This window comes from Aedes aegypti, chromosome 3 (assembly GCF_002204515.2).
Source record: "Aedes aegypti strain LVP_AGWG chromosome 3, AaegL5.0 Primary Assembly, whole genome shotgun sequence".
NCBI lineage: Eukaryota > Metazoa > Arthropoda > Insecta > Diptera > Culicidae > Aedes > Aedes aegypti.
In genome coordinates, this window is record NC_035109.1 from 106,342,807 (window position 1) to 106,366,194 (window position 23,388).

A 23,388-nucleotide genomic window follows, 5' to 3' on the forward strand; every position below is an offset into this window, starting at 1 on the left:
GAGCAGATCGAAGACCAGCGTACAAGGCGGCAAAAACCGCTCTCAACAGGGAAATCCGGCTCAGCAAGAAAGCCTGTCTGGAGGAGCTCTGTCGCAACGCCAATTCAAACCCGTGGGGTGACGCCTACAGAGTTGCAATGGCGAAGTTGAGGGGCCCAGCTGTACCACCCGATAGGTGTCCGGAGAAGATGAAGACCATCATTGAAGTGCTGTTCCCCCGGCACGAACCGACGAGCTGGCCGTCCACACCTTACGGAGCACAAGAGAACGACGAAGAAGAAGCCCAGGTAACGAACGATGAGCTGATCGCGGTGGCAAAAGCCTTAAAAACCAGGAAGGCTCCGGGACCAGACGGTATCCCCAACGTAGCTCTGAAAGCAGCAATCCAAGAAAACCCGGATATGTTCAGGACCGTGCTGCAAAAATGTATCGAGGAGGGTAACTTCCCCGACATTTGGAAGCGACAAAAGCTGGTGTTGCTGCCTAAACCAGGCAAGCCTCCTGGAGATCCTTCAGCATATAGACCGATATGTCTGCTGGACACAGTTGGCAAAGTGCTGGAGCGAGTAATCCTAAACAGGCTTACGAAATACACGGAGGGAGAAAACGGCCTGTGCGACATGCAGTTCGGCTTTCGGAAGGGTAGATCCACCATTGATGCCATCCGAACGGTCGTGGAAGCTATGGAGACGGCGCGGAAGCAAAAGAGGAGAGGAAATCGATACTGCGGTGTGGTCACTCTAGACGTAAAAAATGCCTTCAACAGTGCCAGTTGGGCTGCGATCGCCGAATCGCTGCACAGATTGGAGGTTCCCGAGTACCTTTGTAAGATTTTGAGGAGCTACTTTCAAAATCGTACACTGATCTATGAAACAGACGCTGGGAAAAGGTGCACGACAGTCACAGCGGGCGTCCCACAGGGTTCTATTCTTGGCCCGACTCTCTGGAACGCTATGTATGATGGAGTGTTGAAGCTGAGCTTCCCCCGGGGTGTGAAGATCGTCGGCTTCGCGGATGACGTGGTGCTCGTAGTCATCGGCGAATCACTAGAGGAAGTAGAGATACTTGCTACCGAAGCAGTAGACGCCGTGGAAGAATGGATGCGAGGGAAGAAGCTTGTGTTAGCCCATCACAAAACCGAAGTTGTGATGATAAGCAACCGAAAGGCAGTGCAGAAGGCGAGAATCTCGGTTGGACAGTGTACCATCGACTCAAAGCGGGAAGTCAGACACCTAGGAGTGATGATCGATGATCGGCTGAGCTTCAACAGCCATGTCGATTATACATGTGAGAGGGCCGTGAAGGTGATATCAGCTCTATCCCGGATCATGCCCAACAACTCAGCGATCAGCAGCAGCAAGAAGCGACTACTGGCGAGCGTGTCGACGTCGGTACTCAGATACGCTGGCCCCGTGTGGGTGACAGCACTGCAGACGAAGAGGAACCGCTCCCGGCTGAACAGTGCGTTCAGACTGATGGCCATGCGTGTGGCGAGCGCGTATCGTACGATTTCATCGGAGGCAGTCTGTGTGATTGCAGGATTGATCCCTATAAGCCTTCAACTCGAAGAGGACAGCGAGTGCTACAGGGACCGAAGCACGCGGGGAATTCGGAAAAGAGCCCGGGATGAAACCATGAGGAAATGGCAACAGCAGTGGGATAGCGCTGAGAACGGTAGATGGACCCACCGTCTAATTCCGTGCCTGTCGACGTGGGTAAACAGAAAACACGGAGAAGTGAATTTCCACTTGACGCAGTTTTTGTCTGGTCATGGCTGTTTCAAGAAATACCTCAATAGGTTTGGACACGCAAGATCGCCGTTATGCACCGGGTGCGGCGATGCTGACGAAACCCCTGAGCACGTGGTCTTCGAATGTCCGCGCTTCGAGCATGAGCGAGCCGAGATGACATCCGTCGTCGGCAATGACGTTAATGTGCACAATATCGTCCAACGAATGTGTGCCGACGAAGAGAAATGGGACGCGGTAAACACGACTATCGTTCAGATGATGTCTCTTTTACAACGAAGATGGCGAGAGGAGCAGCGGAACTCAACACAGCGGACAGCACATGGCTCTGAATCTTTGGGGCTGCCGGAATCGGCGGACCGACCTTGGCGCTTGACAAGCCAGCCTGTTGAAGCGAGCATATGAAGGAGACCTACGGGCGCGACCGGAGTAGGCTAGATCCTCCGCCGGGGACTAGACCGAGTAGAGCGGGAGTAACGTAATATCGGTAATAAGGTCGAGGCGCCTGCAAACCGGAAGTCATCCTCCAACCGGAACTGCAGGACCGACCTCGGCACTTACCGACCAACATCGCGTCGGAGTAGGCTATGTCCTTCCGCCGGGGACTAGCCGAGTAGATCGCGAAACAGCTCCGGCAAATGGTCGTCGGGGCGCCTGTGAACCGGAAGTTTCCCTCCACCGGAATCGCAGGGCCGACCTCGGCATCTGCCCGGTCAGCTTCGGAGTAGGTTAAGTTCACCGTCGGGGACTAACTGAGTAGAACGCGTAGTTGCACCGGCAAATGGTCGTCGAGGCGCCTGTGAACCGGAAGTTTCTCTCCACCGGAATCGCAGAACCGACCTCGGCATCAGCCCGGAAAGCATCGGTTCGGAAGATCTTCCGCCGTCGGGGAAATCTTCGTCGGAGTAGGATAGATCCACCGTCGGGGACTATTCTGAGTAGTCCGTAGCGAGTCACCGGCTTAAGTCGTCGGGGCACCAGTGAACCGGAAGCCATCCTCCAACCGGAATCGCTGGATCGACCTCGGCACTTCACCGGTCAGCAGCAGTGAAGCGGGAACAAACGCGTAACGTTAACGGTTTCGGGAGACATTCCTACGTTAGGAACTCTCCGCTGGAGTAGGCTAGATCCACCGTCGGGGACTATGCCGAGTAGCGATCGTGACAACCACCAGTTTTGGGTCGTCGGGGCGCCAGTGAACCGGAAGCTACCCTCCAACCGGAATCGCTGGACCGACCTCGGCATCCAACTGGTCCAACCCGGAGAACTCGAGAATCGGCGGATTAGCAGCAGGCGCAAAAGTTGCGCAGGGCTCTGGCGAGATGCCAGCCCCAAACACGTCGCAGTAGAGCAACAAAGCGTAGCAATGACAGAAGCGGCAGTAGAAACATGGCCCTGGCGTGATGCCAGCAGTACGAAGAGAGCAAGGGAAGTACAGGAGCGTAAGAAGCAAGGAGCAGTGCAGTGGTTAGCACAATAGCCTCCCCCATGAAGTAATGCCAAGAGGCAGTTCCGGGGGGAATGGCTCGAGGGCGAAGGTGGACTTTAGTCGGTATAAAAGAGTCCGACACTCTGGCGCACGATGGACGAATTCCATATGACTAGCCTCCATATCGAACGTGAAACGCTGGGTTAGTTCGTAAATGTAATTTACCACCTTCTAAAAAAAAAAAAAAAAAAAAAAAAAAAAAAAAAAAAAAAAAAAAAAAAAAAAAAAAAAAAAAAAAAAAACACGATATACGAATGCACAAATGGCAACTTTGGCAAAGAAAACTCTCAGTTAATAACTGTGGAAGTGCTCACAAGAACACTAAGCTGAAAAGCAGGCTCTGTCTCAGTGAGGACGTTTATGCCAAGAAGTAGAAGAAGAAGAAGATATGTTGCATAGGTTTTCCAAATGTAACAGGGACATGATCAGAATCAAAATCAGCGTGAGTGATTCGTTGCTATCCAAAATCTGACTTTTTTACCAACATAATCCTTTTGAAATGCTGAAATGAAGAAATGTATATGTCTCGAATTAAATTACATAATTAATCTTAACCCGAAACAAAAAATAGTGTAAAATAGATGGACTCAACACACGTTAACGATGTCAATATTAATTACATTAATTAAAACTTCAACGTACCGGAAAATGCATCTGCATTTAGTGCACCTCTCATACTTAGCATCCCTCCATCAATCATCGGCAGTTAAAAAGTCTTGCACGTGTGGCCTAAGTGTGTCTATGCACTCACTCCAACCCAACGGAAGGATGTGCAATATTAATAGTCGTTTTACTTAATTGCATTTATGGCCATTTCGCTTGACTTCATCGTCACAAGTTGCTTCATCAATATCCTTCTGCAGAGCTGAGGGACAGAAGCTGAGCTGATAGGACACACCGGAAGTTGTTGCGTGATGTGCTCCTCCGACACAATTTATAAAGTGATGACAAATCACTTTCACTGGCGTAAGTACGTCACCCGGCTGGGCGTAGGGTTACTATACATTGCTCGCAGCGAAAAGGATACATTTGTTCAACACTGTAAACGAGCACTAAAGAGTACAATTAAACTGACCTGAAAAATTGAAAATGCGCTCTCATGATAGTATTTGTCTTAATATTGTAGTTTTAACCATTTGATTTTTTTCTTTTCTTGATGGCTTGATTGTTATTAGAAAGTTTTTTAAGTTATTAAAAAAAAAACATTCGACCGAGTTTCATATGAAGGCTTGATTATAAAACGAAAAAACTTGAATTTTCCAAATCGCAACATTGAGTTGCGAGCGAGCTTTTGATCTTAAACAGATGTTCCGTTGTGCTCTTGCAAATTTGAGGGCTGACTTCGTTATATCTCCACATTACTTGTCACGATAAATGCCGTATATATTTATGACAAAATAGGTTAAGTTAATTGAAACCTTTTTTAATTTCTTACAAGCAGGTAAAATCAACTCACTTGTAAAAATTCTGAACTACTGCTTCAAATGAAATGTAATATGTTGTTAACAAAATGTTAGTAAGCGCTTAATTTAGTTTAAATACATTTTGAGTCGCTAAAACTGATGCCGTTCTCAGAAATGTTCTGCCACGTCACAATTTTTAGCTACAGGTCGCCAAAGTTGTATAAAACACTGGTTTTATTGATGTTCACAAGAAATTTTAAGTATGATTTATCATTTTTTTTTTGTGATTTTATCTACTAAACATGATAAATAGGACTTGACCTTTCAATTTAGATACAATTTAGTTGAAATTTCAGGATAAAATTTAATTTACCGATTTTTTTCAACATGCTTGCTTCATACAAAATTCTTCGTTATGCGCAAGGCAAAACGGTAACTACTTGCGAAAAACATTCGGGGGACGGAAGAACAAATCAGGTAGAAAACTCGGGAAACTAGATCTGGAATGCCAGTTGGGGAACGACAGCATTCCAATCTCTACAGTTCCCAACGATACAGATGTTCCTTTCGTAGATCCGTATCAAGACGTATACGAAGTGAAAATTCACACGGACATGTGTCCACACGTAGTTGTGAAGATTTTCGACAAGAATTTTGACGCTCTTTTGGATTCAGGGGCAAGCGTGAGCGTAACGAGCTTGAAGCATTTGGCAGAAGAAAATGGTCTTCAGGTACATCAAAGTCCGGTCAAAATTGTGACCGCGGACAAAACGGTGCACAAAAGCTTGGGGTATGTTAACTTGCCAATGGAATTTCGGGGAATAACGAAAGTGATCCCAACCTTAATAGTTCCACAAGTAGCAAGAACCTTGATTCTGGGGTACAACTTTTGGAAAACTTTCGGAATTCAACCGATGATCCAGGGTACAGATGGTTTCGAACAAGTTGCCACGGTGGATATCATGCAGCGAGCTGATTTCAGTCGAACAGTTGAGTTGGCTGTATTACCGATTGAATCACTGCCGGCTTTTAAGGTAGCTGATCCAGACGAGTCGTTGGATATTCCAGCTTTAGAACTGCCAGAACCTTCGAAGGCTACGCCAGAAACCGTAGAGACTGAGCATCTATTGTCTCCGGAGCAGAGAAAAGAGTTGTCAGAGGCCATAAAGGCATTTCCGTGTACGACGGAGCATCGTCTGGGAAGGACATCGGTGATTCAACATGAAATCGTGCTTAACGAGGAAGTAAAACCGAGGCGCCAACCACTGTATCGGTGCTCTCCAGCGATACAAGCCGAAATGGATGCCGAGCTGGAGCGATACAAGCAGATGGATGCCATTGAGGAATGTGCCAGTGAATGGGCGAGTGCACTAGTTCCAGTTCGTAAGGCGAATGGGAAGCTACGTGTGTGCCTCGATTCACGAAGGATCAACGCTCTTACGAAAAAGGATTCGTACCCAATGAGGAATATGGGAGAAATATTTCATCGATTGGGGAAAGCGAAGTACTACTCGGTGGTAGATCTGAAAGATGCATACTTTCAGATCCCCCTGAAAGAGGAGTGTAGAGATTTTACGGCATTTCGTACACCGAAGGGTTTGTATCGTTTTAAGGTCTGTCCTTTCGGGTTGAAGAATGCCCCCTTTACAATGTGTCGTCTTATGGACAAAGTTATAGGGTTCGATCTTGAACCCTATGTATTTGTATACCTGGACGACATTGTGATTGCGACAAATACGTTCAGCGAACATGTTCGACTGTTGCGTATTGTAGGGGAAAGACTCGCGAAGGCCAATCTGACGATCTCGTTGGACAAAAGCAGATTTTGCCGGAAGAAAGTGTCCTATCTGGGTTACTTGTTGACCGAAGAAGGAGTGTCCATAGACAACTCTCGGATTGCACCGATCTTGGACTACGCTCGACCGAAGAACGTGAAGGATGTAAGGCGGTTGTTAGGTCTAGCGGGCTTCTATCAACGCTTCATAGGAAACTATAGCAGGATAGTAGCACCGATTTCCGACCTTCTCAAGAAATCGAGACAGAAGTTCGTCTGGACGGACTCAGCGGAAGTAGCATTCGGGGAATTGAAGGCAGCGTTGATTGCTGCACCTATTCTAGGCAATCCAGATTTCTCTATGCCATTCACCATAGAATCTGATGCCTCCGATCTCGCTGTAGGAGCAGCATTGATCCAGCAGCAAGATGGACAGCCCCGGGTTATTGCTTACTTCAGCAAAAAGCTGAGCAGCACCCAGAGGAAGTACTCCAGCGTGGAAAAAGAGTGCCTCGGAGTGTTGTTGGCAATTCAACATTTTCGCCATTTCGTTGAGGGCACTCGGTTTCGAGTGGTAACCGACGCGCGCAGCCTTTTATGGTTGTTCACGATTGGCGTGGAATCGGGCAATGCGAAGCTATTGAGGTGGGCCTTGAAAATACAATCGTACGACATCGAGCTAGAATACAGGAAAGGCAAAAATAATGTCCTAGCCGATTGTCTATCGAGGTCCATAGAAACTATCTCCGCGGTGAGCGCCGATCCTCAGTATCAGGAACTGGCTGCAAAGATCGACCAGAGTCCAGCCGAGTTCCGTAATTTCCGGGTAGTGGATGGGGAAATTCTGCGATACTGCAAGGCGGAAAAGAAAGTGGAAGATGCTCGTTTTCTTTGGAAAAAGTATCCCCCAAAAGGAGAGCGTGAGGGTATCGTGAACAAGATACACGATGTAGCACATCTTGGTCCGGAGAAGACACTAGCTGCAGTTAAAGAACGATTCTGGTGGCCAAAGATGAGCACGGAGGTTAAACGGCAGTGTCAGGCCTGTATGAGGTGCCAAATGAGTAAGGCTACAAACCAGAACACGACACCACCGATGACAGACCAAAAAAAGCTGATAGAGCATCCATGGCAATTCTTAGCCATGGACTATGTCGGACCTTTACCAGCCTCGGGAAAGGGTAGGAGTACCTGTTTGCTGGTAGTGACTGATCTCTTTAGCAAATTCGTCATGGTACAGCCATTCAGGGAAGCAACAGCAGAGACTCTAGCTCACTTTGTCGAGAATTCGATCTTTCTGTTGTTCGGTGTACCTGAAGTGGTGTTGACCGACAACGGGACACAGTTTGCTTCGAAGACGTTTGGAGATCTGCTGGAGAAATACCACGTGACGCACTGGAAGACGCCGAACTACCACCCTCAGGTGAATGACTCGGAAAGAGTAAATCGAGTGGTGACGACCGCTATCCGTGCTACCATCAGAAGCAATCACAAGGAGTGGGCGAACAATCTACAGCGCATCGCGAATGCCATCCGGAATTCGGTGCACAATACGACCAAGTATACGCCATATTTCCTTGTATTTGGACGAAACCAAGTATCTGATGGCAGGGAATATAGGCGGATGCGGGATACGAGGTCAGCAGATGAGGTGGGTCTCACACCCGAAGAAAAAGAGGAATTGCAGGAAGAGGTGCGTAGGAATTTGAAGGACGCCTACCAAAAACATTCGTCCTACTATAATCTGAGGTCGAATGCGAACTGCCCAACTTATTCCGTCGGTGAGTCCGTTCTCAAGAAGAACACCATACTATCGGACAAGGGGAAAGGTGTTTCAGCCAAGCTGGCACCGAAATACATTGAGGCGGTCGTTAAGAGAGTAGTGGGCAGTCATTGTTACGATTTGGAGGGTTTGGATGGAAAAAGACTTGGCATTTTCCATTGCAAGTTCTTGAAAAAACTTGCCAAGCCAGGCTCTCCATAATCTGACCTGAATGACCTTCAGCTATGTACCTGTCTTGGACAGCGACGATGAACCAGTGCTAGGCCTGGTCTCACAAAAATACTTGAAGTGAACCTTTTTCCAGCTATGACACTCTTGGGGTTAAACCCAAGAGTTACGATTACTCCGTTGAAGCTGTGCTCCGGGTAAATAAAACACATTTTCGCCTTTGCAAAGCTTAGCACTGATCTTCGGATCAGTTGCCGCCCTACAAAACCTTTTTTCTTACTAGGGGCATCCTTGGACTGTTAATCGGTCCAAGAAGAAGCTTTGCAATGTGCTGGAAAAAGGAATTTTGGTGGTTCTTCCAAATGGAACCAATTAGGGAGAAGTAGTTGTGGCTATTCGTGATCCCCTCGACCAGAAGTCAGAGAGAGCTCTGGGAGTCTTCCCGAGCGATGATCTCAAAGCCAAAAGCTCAGAGCCGAATGGTTATGACGAGCAGTACTGTCCAAGGAAGTGAAATTCGTGAGTCTGATATTGGGGAGTGTCAGATGCTGATCGAAAAGAAAGACTCAGAAGTTTTCTGGAAGGGAAAACGATGTTGAGCAACCCGAGTCAATCGAGCGATAGCTACAACAACTTCAAAAAATGGCTCTATTTTGGAAGTACCAAAAAGTACTGCCCGAAAGTGGGAGGGACGAGGTTACACCTCAAGAATTCAAAAATTTGCTCTCAATTAAGACGATCAAGGAGAATTTCCGCAATTTGTAAATAATGTTAGTAGAGTAGTTCACAAAGTAGTTCTTACAGCTAGTTTAGTACTTAAAATAAAAATCTTTAATTTCATATTATAAAATATAAACATGGATTCGAAATGTTGGCCTCTGTTCGGACCAGGCCACCCCTCTTTGTATCGTCTTCATGCATATTTCGTCTCAAGTTTTCTTCTTTCGTCCGGTAGTACCTAAAAATAGAAAAATCAGATTAAAATACGGTAAAAATGTTGTGAGGTGATTGGAATTACACTTCCCTGTCATGCGATCCTTTGGAAGATGCCTCATCCGGCCGGTGGGGTGGTCTTCAAAAATAGGTCGTCCGATATCTTAAATAACTCCAGCCAGCAAGAGAATATCCTTCGTCGGTGTCCTCGAGCCTCCGTCAGCCAGTCCCTTTTTCTATCGTTAGCCAATCTAAACCACAAATTAAAAGAAAATTTCATTACTTACAGTTCAATAGTATCTTTGTCTTTAGTTTTTCAATATTCGAAGCCATTCTCCGTCCGTATTTAATGTAGAATTTACCTAAAAACTTTCACTATTTTCGGTTTCACTGCACTTTTTAATGTTTACTTTTAGTTTGACGTTTATCAATGTGGGTGGGTGTATCACTGTATGGGTGTCGTGAGTGTCCGGAGAAAATACTCTCTGAGTGACGTAGTAGTGAGTTGGTTTGTGTATTTTTCATTTGATAATGCTTCAAGAGAGCCGGAGAGGAGTTCTGGCGTTTGAAATGTTGTTGAAATGTTGTTTGAGTGAAATTAAGGGTGCGCACTCACGTTTTAGCGTAGGGCACAGAAAACTGTGGCGGGTTAACATGTGTTGTGGCGCGAATTTTTGTTGTGTGGTTTATGTTTACGTTTTGTCCTACACAGAGACGTGTAAGCCGGGTAGCAGGCTCGGTGGCTCTCTGTGAGACAGAATCGTTGCGGTGATTTCAGAGGAGAACGTTTTACCAACGATGAGGATTGGTGTAGTTGCGAATCTGAATGATCCAGTTCTGTATGTGTATGTATATGTGGTCACATCGGAGGAATGTAACAGACCAACGTTTAGGTTTGGTGTTTGATTTCTCGATGTGCTCCTGTTATGTGTTGGGTTAAGTTCATTGAAAGACAGTTATTTGTTAATCAATGACGTGTTGATGGGACGATGCTTCTGCTGAGAATGAAAGTTGCCAGCAGTAATGCAGTTTGGGATTTCTTTGTGGTTTGAGATTTTGTTGGTTTAGGTATTTCCCCTACATTGATAACGTCAAACAGCTCAATCTTCCTTTGGGGTGAACCTAGGTTTTGTAAATATGTTTGTAAATAAAGTTAGAGTGTAATATATAGATGAATTATTTGATTTTGTTATTTTTTTGAAGTATGTATATGGAAAATAGGTTAGGACCCGGTTGGAATTTGAAATATTTAAAAGCTAATGGGAATTGAATGAATTCTGTACATAAATAGTAAAATTTACCACTACGAAAATTTGGTTTAAATCCTTAAACCAAATTTTCGTAAAACAGCCCTGGTGCAATGTAGCGGTCAGGAGTTTTGTATATATTTTGTATATATATTTCGTTATAATATTTGTAAATAATGTCTAAATGCGGATATGAATTAAGATGTAAATAGAGTAAATGTACAGTAGAATAAGTAAATTCAAATTATAAGAAATCCCTTAGCGTAGGCAATCGCGAATTGCGAACTCTTTGCTGAATCTCTCCTAGGACGGGATTATCGGTTTGTTCGAAAGGTTGGAAAGGGACAGCTGCATAACCATCGTGCCGAGTTATCCTTCGTGACTGTATGGTCACGAATGTGTACGAGGAAGTTTTCGGGAAATGACGAATTTCCGGTTTGTCCGAGATTCACTTTCCTTAATCTGAGGAGTCACAGATTCGTTCATTTTCGTTCGTGACTACCCAGCAAATTAGAAGTGTGCGCGTTTGTAATTCGTTTGATTTTCTTGGAAAATTGGTATAAAGTGTGCGTTGTGTAGGAATTTGTGTGCGAATTAGCTAGAAAGCCAAGAATTAAAGCCGTGAGGCTGTTCTATTCGCAGCAAATACCCCCGCACCCAAGCGCGTGGACATTCCCCCAACGGACGAAATCGTTCCCAGCAACCGCCAACCAGCTGGAAGTCGGCCGATCCGTCAACAAATCGGCCGAGGGAGGTCAGGGGACCTCCAAGAATCCGCAGGTCGGGCAATCCACTCGTCTGACTGCGAAGCTCGTATCCGCCATTGCAAGGCTTCGGTGGACGCGCTTCATTCAACAGCATCGCCATTGGAGATCGCCGGTCATCAACGCTCGTCTAGACGAGGACACTGACCTGGGTCACAGGTCAACGACAGCGTAAGGCAAGCCAACGAACTCGGTGAGTCAAGCCAATTTGAATCTTTTCTTGGAGTGAAGTGGGGCGTCCGGTGAGGGCGCCTCGGAGTGTTTTTTGTCCAGTCTTAGACTGAAGAGTATGCGCTACTAAAGCCTTACTAGTGGGAGAAGTGAGGATCACGATGCGTGCGTGACGAATTGCCGCCGCCAGATCCGATTGTCACCAGGAGTGCAGACTAGCCTGCAGATGCACTGCCATCGACGGTGACGTAGAATACATAGAGCACATGAGCACAGAACAGATAGAGATAGGGAGAGAAATCGCACACATGATAGGGAGATAGAGAGAACGAACACACACAAACGTTGAAATAAAATGCTAGCATTAAGGAAATCATGAATTAGTGTATTGTAAATAAATTATTCGTTCGTCAACCATGTGGTCATTAAACCAATAAACACTAATTAGTTTGTAACCGTAATTCCAAATGTTTAATTGTTTTCATGTGTAAACCGTCACTTCGCGTTTCCTTATCGTCCCCGTCCTCCTTATGGAGTGTGATCGTTGGGTACTCAGTCCGCTTCCTATTTGTTGATGCGTAGCGCGTCGAACGACGATTCTGCCCGTGATGAGAAAGAGCGAGCGGCAGCATATGTTGGCTCGTATTGAGCATGAGTGATTCTCTTACCGGAGTCTCTGAGTGCCTTCTTGATTGTGTGGTTGCGTAGCGATAATAGGGTGAACCCGTTCGGTCGTTTGGTTCGTAAGTCAGCTGAAGCGATCTGTAAAATTCCTTTCGGGAAAATTCAATGGACTCGCCCTTAGGAGAGTCTCAACCGGGCAAATTGAAATTGGGCATGTGGTCTCCCTTGTGGAGTGGCGCATAAGCTACGTGCTTTGAGACGGATCGCCCGGGCTGGCTACATATGGCATAAACTAAAACCTCAATTTACGAAATATTTTTTTACGCAACCTCAATTTAAGTAACTTTTTTTTATGAAGTAAACTCAATTTACGTCACTTTTTTACGCAGTGCGTAAATTGAGTTTAGACAGTTATATGGGAAATTATTGACCTCCGGTTGGGGAAAACCGTTGGGAACCCATGCAATATGGGTATTTTCGAAACGGGCACGACAAGCGATTGACGAAAATCGATGTCTGACGCCATTTTTAAATCCCAGTTCACTAAAACCTCAATTAACGAAATTTGTTATGAAATCTGCAAATTTATTTGACGTCAATTTTTAACGAAGTAAACTTAAGAACATAAGTACAGATTAGTACATTGATCCATTTGCTTATATGAAGATTTTATGCTATGTTTTTGTATCATCAATGTTGGAACTAAATATTGAACATTCCTAATTTTCAAGAGTGAATTGAATAGATAATAAGATTGCTTGAACTTCAATAAAGGGTCAGTTGTTATTCCGCTTTAGGGCCGATCGGTGTCGGATCAAAGCGATCAAATAGTTGAGTTTCGATAACGTATTCCGAGTATTTAGAGGGGTTAGCGGTTATCGATCCCGGTATCTAACATCAATATACAACTACTTGTGTTTATAGATACTCAGGCCTATATTTCGTGGAGTCCTTGGAAGTCCAAAATCATCTACACAACTCAATACAATACATAGCTTGTTAATATGGTAAGTAAGGGGCCTTTGAAATATTGAAGAATTATCTATTGATCTCGTTTGAAGATTCGAAGGCCTTTTTTCGATAAAGTCTTTGGAGAACCAAGGATATCGCTACAAATTATAACAATACTCATTATACTGCTATGAATAGATAAGGGTCTGTGTCATATAAAAAAAGCATCCATTTGTAATTGGTTACGCTTGTAGATCCTAAGGCCTATATTCGATGTAGATCTTGAAGGACCTAGGACATCCACACAAATTAATACATTACACCGTAAACTCACAGGAATGGTTAGGAGCCTTTGAAGTATTTGAAAACTAACCTTTTATTACTTATTATGGTCGTAGATTACAAAGCCTATATTCTATGGAGTCCTTGAAGGACCTAGGCTGCCGTTCTACGCATATTTTTCCCGCAGTCCATAAGGTTCCCATAGAACATGGGACAAGTAGGCGTAGAAGGGCAGTAGGTCATCCGCACATATTATTACAATACACCGTTTACTCACAGGTATGTTTGGGGACCCTTAGAGTATTTGAAAATTAACCTTTAATCACTTATTACGATCGTAAATCCTAAGGCCTTTATTCAATGGAATCCTTGGAAAACCTAGGATATCGTCACAAATTAAAACAATACTCATTTTACTGCTATGAATAGATATCAAAAAAGCATCCATTGATAATTGGTTACGCTTGTAGATCCTGAAGCCTATATTCGATATAGATCTTGGAGGACCTAGGACATACACACAAACTAATACATTACACCGTTTACTCACAGGAATTGTTAGGGGCCTTTGGAGTATTTGAAAACTATCCTCTTATCACTTATTATGGTCGTAAATCCCAAGGCCTATATTCTATTGAGTCCTTGGAGGACCAAAATATCTTTACAAACAAATAAAATATTCCGATGATTCAAATGAAGTCCTTGGAAGTGCTAGGATATCGGTAGAGATTTTAACAATACTCATTTTACTGCTATGAATAGGTAAGGCCATAACAAAAAACATCAAAGATCGTATTTAGCCAGTACATTGCAGGTATATTTTCCAGGAAGTTTTTGGACGAACTAGAACACCTGTTGCACTCACTTAGTTACCAAACTCTGATCTTTTTCAAAATATAACAATCTTCTAGGGTCCAGTATTGTGAGACGTTAGTCTACATAGAAATGATAAATTAATCTCCGTTAACTCATGTAGAATCCCAAACTCCAAAGAGTTCTTGGAAGACCTTAACTTGTACACATTCTAACCTGATTAAGAACTCAGTATATCAACACAGTAATGATCCGATTTTATCAGCCCCCGATTTTGTCTACCCCCGATTTTAGCATCCTTTTGTCCCGATTTTGTTAGCTTAAAATATACATTTATTTCAATTGGGCTAAACACGTATATACTGGCTGCATAAAGTCAATTATGACCTTGGCCACGTCTATACAATCATCTAAAGATCGAATTTTTGAAATTCCTAATAATTATCCAAGAAACTTATCAATGTTACCTTGGATTACGGTACATAGAAAATGAAAAAAAAATGTTTATAATAACAAAATCATAAAACTAAGTCCTTAAGTTAAAATAAAACTTAAAACCAGTCGAAGATTTTTATCCCGATTTTAGCTCTTTTCTGATTTTTTCAACCCTAAATTCAGCATAAGGCTGACAAAACCGGGGCATTACTGTAATATATTAATGATGCTCAATGAGCATAATAATGTAAATTGATTTCAAGACTCCAAAAGGCAAAACCTCGTTTTAAGAACTAAGCTCCCTTGTTTCACGCACTGATTCAATTTACGCACCCCCGAACTAGTTCGTAAATTGATGATACAGTGTACCATGAAATATGGATTATTTTCTCGGTTCAGCAAAACTGTATATGAAACCCTTTCTTTATTTCAAGATGATTGCTAAAATTGTGTCATTGAATGATCAATTATGAATGCAGATGTCTACTACCATTTTGCTTTGAATTGCCGGACGCTTCGAAAGCCGGACACTATGACTATTTTTACATTTTTAACAGTATAAATTCAAATTTTTTAATGAAACTTATGTACAAAACTGTTCTCTAACTTTAATTGTAGATCTTAGTTATAAATGTATCGCAGTAGGCTGCAATATATTAAAAATAAAAAGAAAAAAATGCGTATCAATACTCTACACATTTCAGTCGTTGTTAGCCTGCATCTTACGATTGCCGTTGAAGCAAGATTCGATTTGGATTGAATTGAAAACAGTGTTATTGTGCCAATTTACTTTTGAAATGAAGAGTCAACTATTGTGTCCTATAGTATACTGCTGTGATGTGTAAATAACCGAAAATACTCGAATTAATAATTATGTGTGATAAATTCTCGGTGTCCGGATTAAGAAACGAATTCATCGACTGCTTCGAAAGCCGGATAGACACGAATACTAAGCTTGATCCTGATCGTTGGGGACTGTCGTGTCTAGTTCATCAACGAACAGTAAGTTTTGAACATTATAAAGGAGAAATTGTGTTACATTTGTGTCTGGTGAATAAAATCAAGACTTTTACCTTGAATATGTGGGGCCATGCATTGTGAATTCAGGCGCTAACATAAGGTGAGTGAAAAAATTTTGCCAAATCTATCTGTATCTGCCTGACAGCTTCAGCGTTTTTCCCGACTTGAAAGTTTTGTGAATACATTAGAAAACTGTTTAAAATTATAAACATTTAGAGTTGGTGTGTTGAATTTTATACAAAATAAGCGAATATTTCGTCAAAAACAATTGTCCGGAATTCGAAGCAAAAGTGTCCGGAATTTGAAGCAACCCATTGATAGTGTCCGGCTTTCGAATCAAGACACATCTCATGTTTTGCATATTTAAACATTTTTTGCATAATGAATCGCTATTTTTGTTACCGTTTTGACTCATATTCCGAACACTTAAGGCCAACAGTGACTTCAAATACATCTGATTGGCATAAATTGACTGATATTAGTGTAAATTTTAATTTCTTCGCAAAGCCTAACTGTTAGCTGTTGGGTGAACCAATAATAATGTTGATTTAATTAGTTTTAGTATTGTTTTTACGCAAAAGTATGGAACAACATTTTGATTCAAATGTCGAACACTGTGTTCATTCTGTCTCATATTCCGAACACCTTGATTCAAATTCCGAACAGCACGAATAAATCGTATCCAAATGGATAATTTCACAAATAAATTCATCTGAGCTTGTTCTACTGGTCTCAAACTAGAGAATCATTACTACTTCCGCGGTATAAATTATATTGGAGACGTTAAAATTGAATTGCAATTGACTGCCATTTCCTTGTTATTTGGTGACATATTTCAGCGAAACATTTCAACCAAACCGCCATACAAAAACTGAGTGTTCGGAATATGAGTCTGTTCGGAATTTGAGACAAAACGGTATATCTTGCCAAAGAATAGACATTTAATTACATAATAAACCACTGACACTTAAGAAAATGTATATCATGAATTATAAAAATGGTGCTTGAAATTAACCAGGTGCTTAAGTGTCCGGATTTTGAGTCAAAACGGTATGATACAGTCACCCCACGCAGTTGAATCACCCACAATTTATGAATCAACTAATTTAAAAAGACAATATTATTATCAAACTTAGCACAAAACATCATAGAATCATTTTTACTGATAAGCAACACATAGTGTTCAGCCATTTCAAGGCTTTTTATCTCAGTAACACAGCTCTTGATCGCGGTATGAACCAACAATACTACTTAATTCTTTTTGTAGCTATTTGGGCTACATTTTTGGACAACTTTGTAAGCCGTATGCCTATTGACGCCTAGCTAGAAATGACGTTTTAAAGTTTGTTTCAAAGATTTTTTGTGAGAGAATGAGCCCTAGACAACATTTATATATTAAATAAACATAGCTATGAGAGATAAATGCGTATTTATACGGATTTGGCTGAGATTTTTGAGTAAAATACTTGATTAATAAATTGTGGGAAATATAAACACCAGTCACAATTGATGAGTCAGCATTCAAACTACTAGTGCTTAGTATTTTTAAAAATGATTTTTAGTTTCAAATAATTTCCAATGTAAAGTTTTGTTACGGGGGAGCAAAAGTGGTTTGGAACCGTTCATAAACTACGCAAATTTATTTTATTTTGTGGAAAAGGAATCTGAACATACCGTTATCCGTAACATTGATCAGCGGGGTAACATTGATAGGAACGACTCCTCTCATGAAAGGTTCGATTCAACATTTATTGATGGAATATTTTCAAAACATGAATTGTGCTTCGTTCTTTTAAATTCATAGGGTAATAACAATTATGGTTTTGCAATTATGGTTGCGAAAATTAAGGGTTATGCAAACGAAAAAATTTTAACTTTTCGAAACAATGATTTCTATCAAATTCTATGCTACCAAAGATTCGTGTCTCACATGAGATCTGCAAACAGCACGGTCAAAGAAATTACGATTTTTATTTAAAATAGCATCGCCGTAGTCAAAACTCTCATAAGTATGTCCAATTATGCTAAATTAATGAATTAGTATAATGAATGCTGAATTTCCTTAGGAAATTGCCTTCCTTTAGGCGTATTTCACATCTCAAGGAGATTTTAGTTTAAAAATTACTAAAAAAATAAAAAAGGACTTGTAAGAGTTTGGACTTCATATTCGGCTTTACGGGCCATGATTTCAGTAAGAAACAACATTTTGAATATTACCGATCATTATTTAGATAGGTGATTTATGTTACCCAATATCAGCAAAAACAAAAAAACGTGCTTTAAATGTTTCAAAGAACGAAATACAGTATACTTTTATAATTGGTGCCAGTACTTGTTTTAAAAATATAAAGTTTAATACATCTGCATTTTCAAATGAAATATTTAAGAAATATTCAAAAAACTGATCAATGTTTCCCGGATTACAGTGCCAATGAATTTCCATGACTTTGGAAATAAACAAATTCATATAGCAATATCAATTGTTTGTCAGTTTTTATGATAACTTATGTTGCACGTTGTTTCTTTAAATTAACTCGCAGGCTGAACTGTTGTCTCTTCTATCAGATACATGGAGAAATAAAAGGTATTCACACTTTTGAAAATCAAAAAAATAGAGTTCATGGAGTATCGTTTTTTTTCACGTGCGTAATGTGCCACCATATCATCGCCATATAACATAAGAATCCTCAGTGAAGGCATTTACGAGCTCTGTCATCTAAATCTAATGATTGTCTAATTACACTACCTGCCATCATCCTTCAAATAAACATGCGTCAGAATAAATCCACAAATTCAATATTCACAAGGCCCGCTCATCAAAAAATCCCCCGACCCGATTTCATCAAAAAATATTGTTTATTTCGCTCTCTATAATTTTTCAAATTTAAGCAGAGCCTTAAATGATTCATAACTGTGGGACCAGTGTATTTCAACTCTTTTCGGCCCAATGATCCATTTGGCGTAACGAACTTCGGCCTAATGATCCAGTGCCTTGTTCCCGTTTGGCAAAACAGAATAGTACACTAATTGCTAAAGCATGAAAGAGTACATGTGCTCTTAACAGAGGAAGTCTGGTAACCCTAGGTTGGAGGATTCATCATCATCACATGTAGGCAGAATGCTCGCCGTGTTTTCGCAGCAGCAGCACCACATTTTGATGGATCCAACTTTTGCCAATCTTGCTGAATCAGTTAACGTTCTCTTGAGATGATTTGGCTGATATTGTATCAGCATAAATTTGACTCTCCCCATCACATCAATCTTGCATGCGTTATTCGGCCGATTCCAACGGGCAAATTGAATCAGATCAAACTCTGTGTGCAATCAGTGAATTACTGATGAATCTCCAAAATGCGGTAATTTCATTCAGTTTCTGCCACCAAGCTCAGATTAGCATACGGAAGATGGTGTTTATTCCTTCATTCGGATTGACAGCTCTATCTCCCGTTTGCGCAATTTTGTTACTTCGGCGTGCGATTATCTAGCTCCCCCCAGTAATGGATGGAAAATCGATAGTTGAAGCAGCTATTCGGCTTACCACCTGCCACATACGAATGGGGGTTATCTTATCTCTTCAAAGGCTGTTCTGTTTTGTGTGTGAATCCGTCAATAAGTGTTCAATGTAGAGGCAAATGCAGACCGCGTCAAATGTTGACAGGTCAAAATGGTAAGCTATCAGCAGTTGAATGAAAATTGATGTGCAGAGATGTGCGTATGATGTGTTTGGGAAAAACTTTCCCGGTGAAATATACAGGCTTCTTTGCATTGCCTCGTCTTCTAGCAGATTAAGCATAATATGCAATAAGTATTCAATCTTTGAAAACTTTGAGCAAACCTGCTTATAAGAGAAAAATAAAACGCTTTCAAATAATTTCACCTAACTTAACCAACATGTATAACGCAAAAATCGTGGCAATTGAAGATTGCAACAATTTTTTGTCAAAAATTACCAATAATTTTATTCGACTTTCAACATTGGATATTCTTTGTAACTCATTAGTTCTCCACCAGAAAGAGAGCTTCAGAATTATTTTCAAAATCTTACTTGGTATTCTCTGCAAAGCTTTCTTTCTGGTATTAGGGTAAAAGCACCGGGTTTGGTCAGTCTAAGAGAAAATGTCAATAAAAATTATATGGGAAGCCGTACGCATACTACAAATTTGTCAAATGCAAGCTTTCAATCCATATTATGTATGTTAAATATCGAAACTGTGCTAAAACCATTTTTTCGCTTTGAAAATCTTGTTGGTCAATATAGGCCAGCAGAACCAGTTTCGGCCAGAGATTTGATGAGAGAGAGAGTGGCCAAATTAGGAGTACCTTGGCCGAATTAGGTGTATGGGAGTTAAAATAATAAGGAAAATTAATTGTTTTTCTTATGTTTTGGACGAGTAATTGAATGTAGCTCTAGCATGTGAATATGATCTACTGAATACAAAAGGTTCCATGCTGATTGGCTATGTGAAACAGTGTATAATCCACTATGGCTACAACTGGCGTCTGGCCAAAACTGGTGCTTCTACCCTACAACAGCTAGTCCATATTGATACAGCATACTACATGGCTGGCCTGAAAATTTGTTTGAAGACCAAATGCTTGTTCTTAAGACAAAATTTTGATTTTCTATTAATAAGTTTGTAAAGACATTTTACATATTTGTTACATTTGGCTTGAATGCCCTCAATGTGACGTAGAATAGCCTCCAGATTTGTTGGAACGAATCAAACTTATTACACGTAAAAGTTGATGAGTGGTCGATTGTCCATGGCGGAATCCGAACTGTTCATCGGCAAAAATTGAATTTTCGTTGATGTGGACCATCATTCTGTTCAAAATGACCTTTTAAAAAAGCTTACTGCTGGAAAAAAGCAAACTGATTGGACGATAGCTGGAAGTTTCTGCAGGATTTTATTCGGTTTTAAAATTGGTACAATCTTAGTATGCTTACTGAAAACATCTACTTGTTTTTAATTATGAATCGTGGTTTACGGTTAACCAGCCGAGTGGAAGTTTAACAATTACCGAAGAGCTAAACATTACATATACTTTGCAATTGGATTAAATGGAAAAATTGATGTGAAGTTTTTGCGAAAAAGTTACACGTCTTCTCAGTGAGAATCGAACTCACGACTCCCTGATCTCTAGTTAGGGCGCGTTACCACTACGCCATGAGAGGGCTCATGAACGCAGAAGTTAACCTGAATTCGATTTTAGCTCAATAATCACGTGGTCCTTTTTTCGCAAAGGGCACCTCTTTCGGATCCAATTGCAAAGTATACTTTAAATTTCATGTAAACATCAGTGAAATCAGTGTTTTATACATCTTTGGGACCTGTATATACTATTGTCATAATAGGTACAAGCGCAAAGATTTTGAAAAGCAATTTTTAGAAGTTATAAGTCAAATTACTACTAAAACTTTCTATGCCGTCTGTTTATTAACAGAGTAATTAACATGAAAAAGTTATGCTTACGTTTTAGAAACGCGGCTAAAATCTGATATGTATTCATTATGTTGGTTGACATATTGCATCCATAATTGGTACACCTACTCTACTTACTTCTTCAAATTCAATAGTCCTTTAAGCTAACATCCCAATGCATACCACAGCAAGGATGCAAGGCGAGGAATGCAATAGTTTCTGCTTTGTTGAGCAGCACCCAAACGACGTTGGGGCAAACCACATGAAAGTTGTTGAGTTTAGAAGGAGTTTATCGATGCACTTCTCGCTGCATTTGCTTTGTGCGTAAATGAAGTATCTCCTGTTCATTTGCGGTTCCCTGTGGAAGTCTATTTGGTCACATTCTGCGGTTTTCAGCCGACGAAAAATCTCAACTATTCAATCAATGGAATCTGATATTAATCGCGTCGTAATCATTTCATTCCTTCTTCTTTGCAATGCAGAAAATGAGATTTAAACTATGTTATTTTTAGCAAACTTTCTCAAGTCCCAACCAAATTGAATTAGGTCGGGACACAAATCACAGACCGCACAACTTTCAAGGGACACGACATCTCTCCTCGACGATGTGTGTTGAACGGTGAATTGATTACGGATAAAGTTGCTCGGTTTAGCACCCGGGCGGCCGGAGAAGTCAATCGGGTGGAAATTGTCGGGTCTATTATTTGAAAATCGATAAAGGTTAGCAGGGCTAGGTTCTAACCTCGCCCAGCGTCACACTTGCGCTTGTTTGTTATAAATCAGTGGTTCCCAATTGTTTTTTCGAAGCTGCTGCGACCGCCTTTCAAGCTTTAGAAGCGTTCCGCGGACCCCTGAAAACGAAGATTTTTAAAATCAAAATTTATTGATACATGACATTTGTCTGAATGTTTAGCATTGAATAAGATGAATTCAATACAGCTCGAATAGGGCGATATTCAAAACTGAAAAGGCAATAGATGGCTCTTTTTCAGTGGTGGTGAAACGAAATCCTGAAACAAAGAAACCACCACGGAAGATGAACTAAACACAAAAAGTCATCTATTCACATTACGCTTGATTTCTTCTCACTACTTTTTCGATCCAGTTTCCCAATTGCAAGTAGGGGGATTAGGGGCATAATGAACATACGGGGCGAAATGGACACCCTCTCAATATCTGATAATACACATATTTCATCAAAAGTTCATTCACTGCATGAAATCTGTAATGCATTTGAAATGCTTGAAAGGTAAAAAATTTTATTTTTTGCTTCAATTGTTCTTCAAAATTTGACTTAAAATTTTTCTCAGTTTCAAATTGGCATATAAGCAAGACCGTGGAAGAATCTAATTTTTGAGCAAAGTAACGAACCCAGAAAGGTTCTTTTTAGCTATTGTGATTGAGGGAGAGTCCTTTTGCATATCGGAATGATTGACAGTCATTGAATATATTGGAATAACTAAATTTCATACAGGTGTTCATTTCGCCCCGATACCTTTTTACCAGCCTTGTTTTCGACCCAAATTTCTATCTCGCTTTTCTGACATATGATATGATTTTTATCACTATGAATGAATGTGGCACGTCGTACTAACATCAAACTTGAAAACTAGCCGGGGGTAAATTAAAAACATTGCCATTTAAGGGTCTTAAAACGAACATTTGCTTAACGTGTCCATTATGCCCCTAATTCCCCTAATTTAAGTTTTTAATAATTTTTCATAAGTTTTGACAGTTCTTGACTACCGATTGAGAAACACCGTTATAAACGATAAGCAATGGAGAAGCTTGCGAAGGTTCCATACGGTTGCCACAACTTGACTTCCACTCACGTACGTATACGATTGAAGAGGAGCGTGAGGTCTAATTTATTGGAACAAGTTAAACCCCGAAACAATTTGCTGCTGCCAGAACCATCTCACTTGGCAACTAAGAATGATACTTAATAGTGTGATAATGAAGGTGAAGGATACTCACTGGAATCGAGCAGCCGTTGCGTCCTTTGGTACTCCTTTTCCGATTCCCGCTTGTGCTCCATGGCTTTGTGCGTTTCGATGAAGGCCAACCGTTGGCCGCGGTCCGTCAGATACTTGGTGTACATCCCGGCAAAGTTGATCGCCAGATAGAGCAGCGAGTTGGCTATCATCTGCCGGACGATACAGGTCGTGTCCTGGACAGGGGGAAAAGGTTAGCAAACAATGTGTTAATGCTTTTGATAACATGCACTGGTTGATGAAGAAACGGAGTTGAGGATTGCACATGTAGCTGCTGATATCAATTTAGGACTCGTCAAACGTTTGGAGCATGTGGGGAAGATGCTATCATAATTCATAGACGTATAAAACGTGAGGAGATCTCTC

The 23,388-nt window shown here is 41.4% G+C and overlaps 1 protein-coding gene across 2 annotated transcripts in view; it reads right to left on the reverse strand.

Annotated features, from left to right (window-relative positions):
* Positions 1-23,198, reverse strand: part of LOC5563558 (adenylate cyclase type 8) — a 40,576-nt gene extending 17,378 nt beyond the window's left edge. For both annotated transcript variants that reach the window (XR_002501289.1, XM_021849912.1), the window contains exon 1: positions 23,006-23,198. Coding sequence is in view for 1 of the 2 variants with exons in the window: in XM_021849912.1 (XP_021705604.1) it covers positions 23,006-23,174 (169 nt within the window). In the remaining variant the exon portion in view is untranslated. The remainder of the gene's footprint in view (positions 1-23,005) is intronic.
* Between the last annotated feature and the right edge of the window lie 190 nt (positions 23,199-23,388).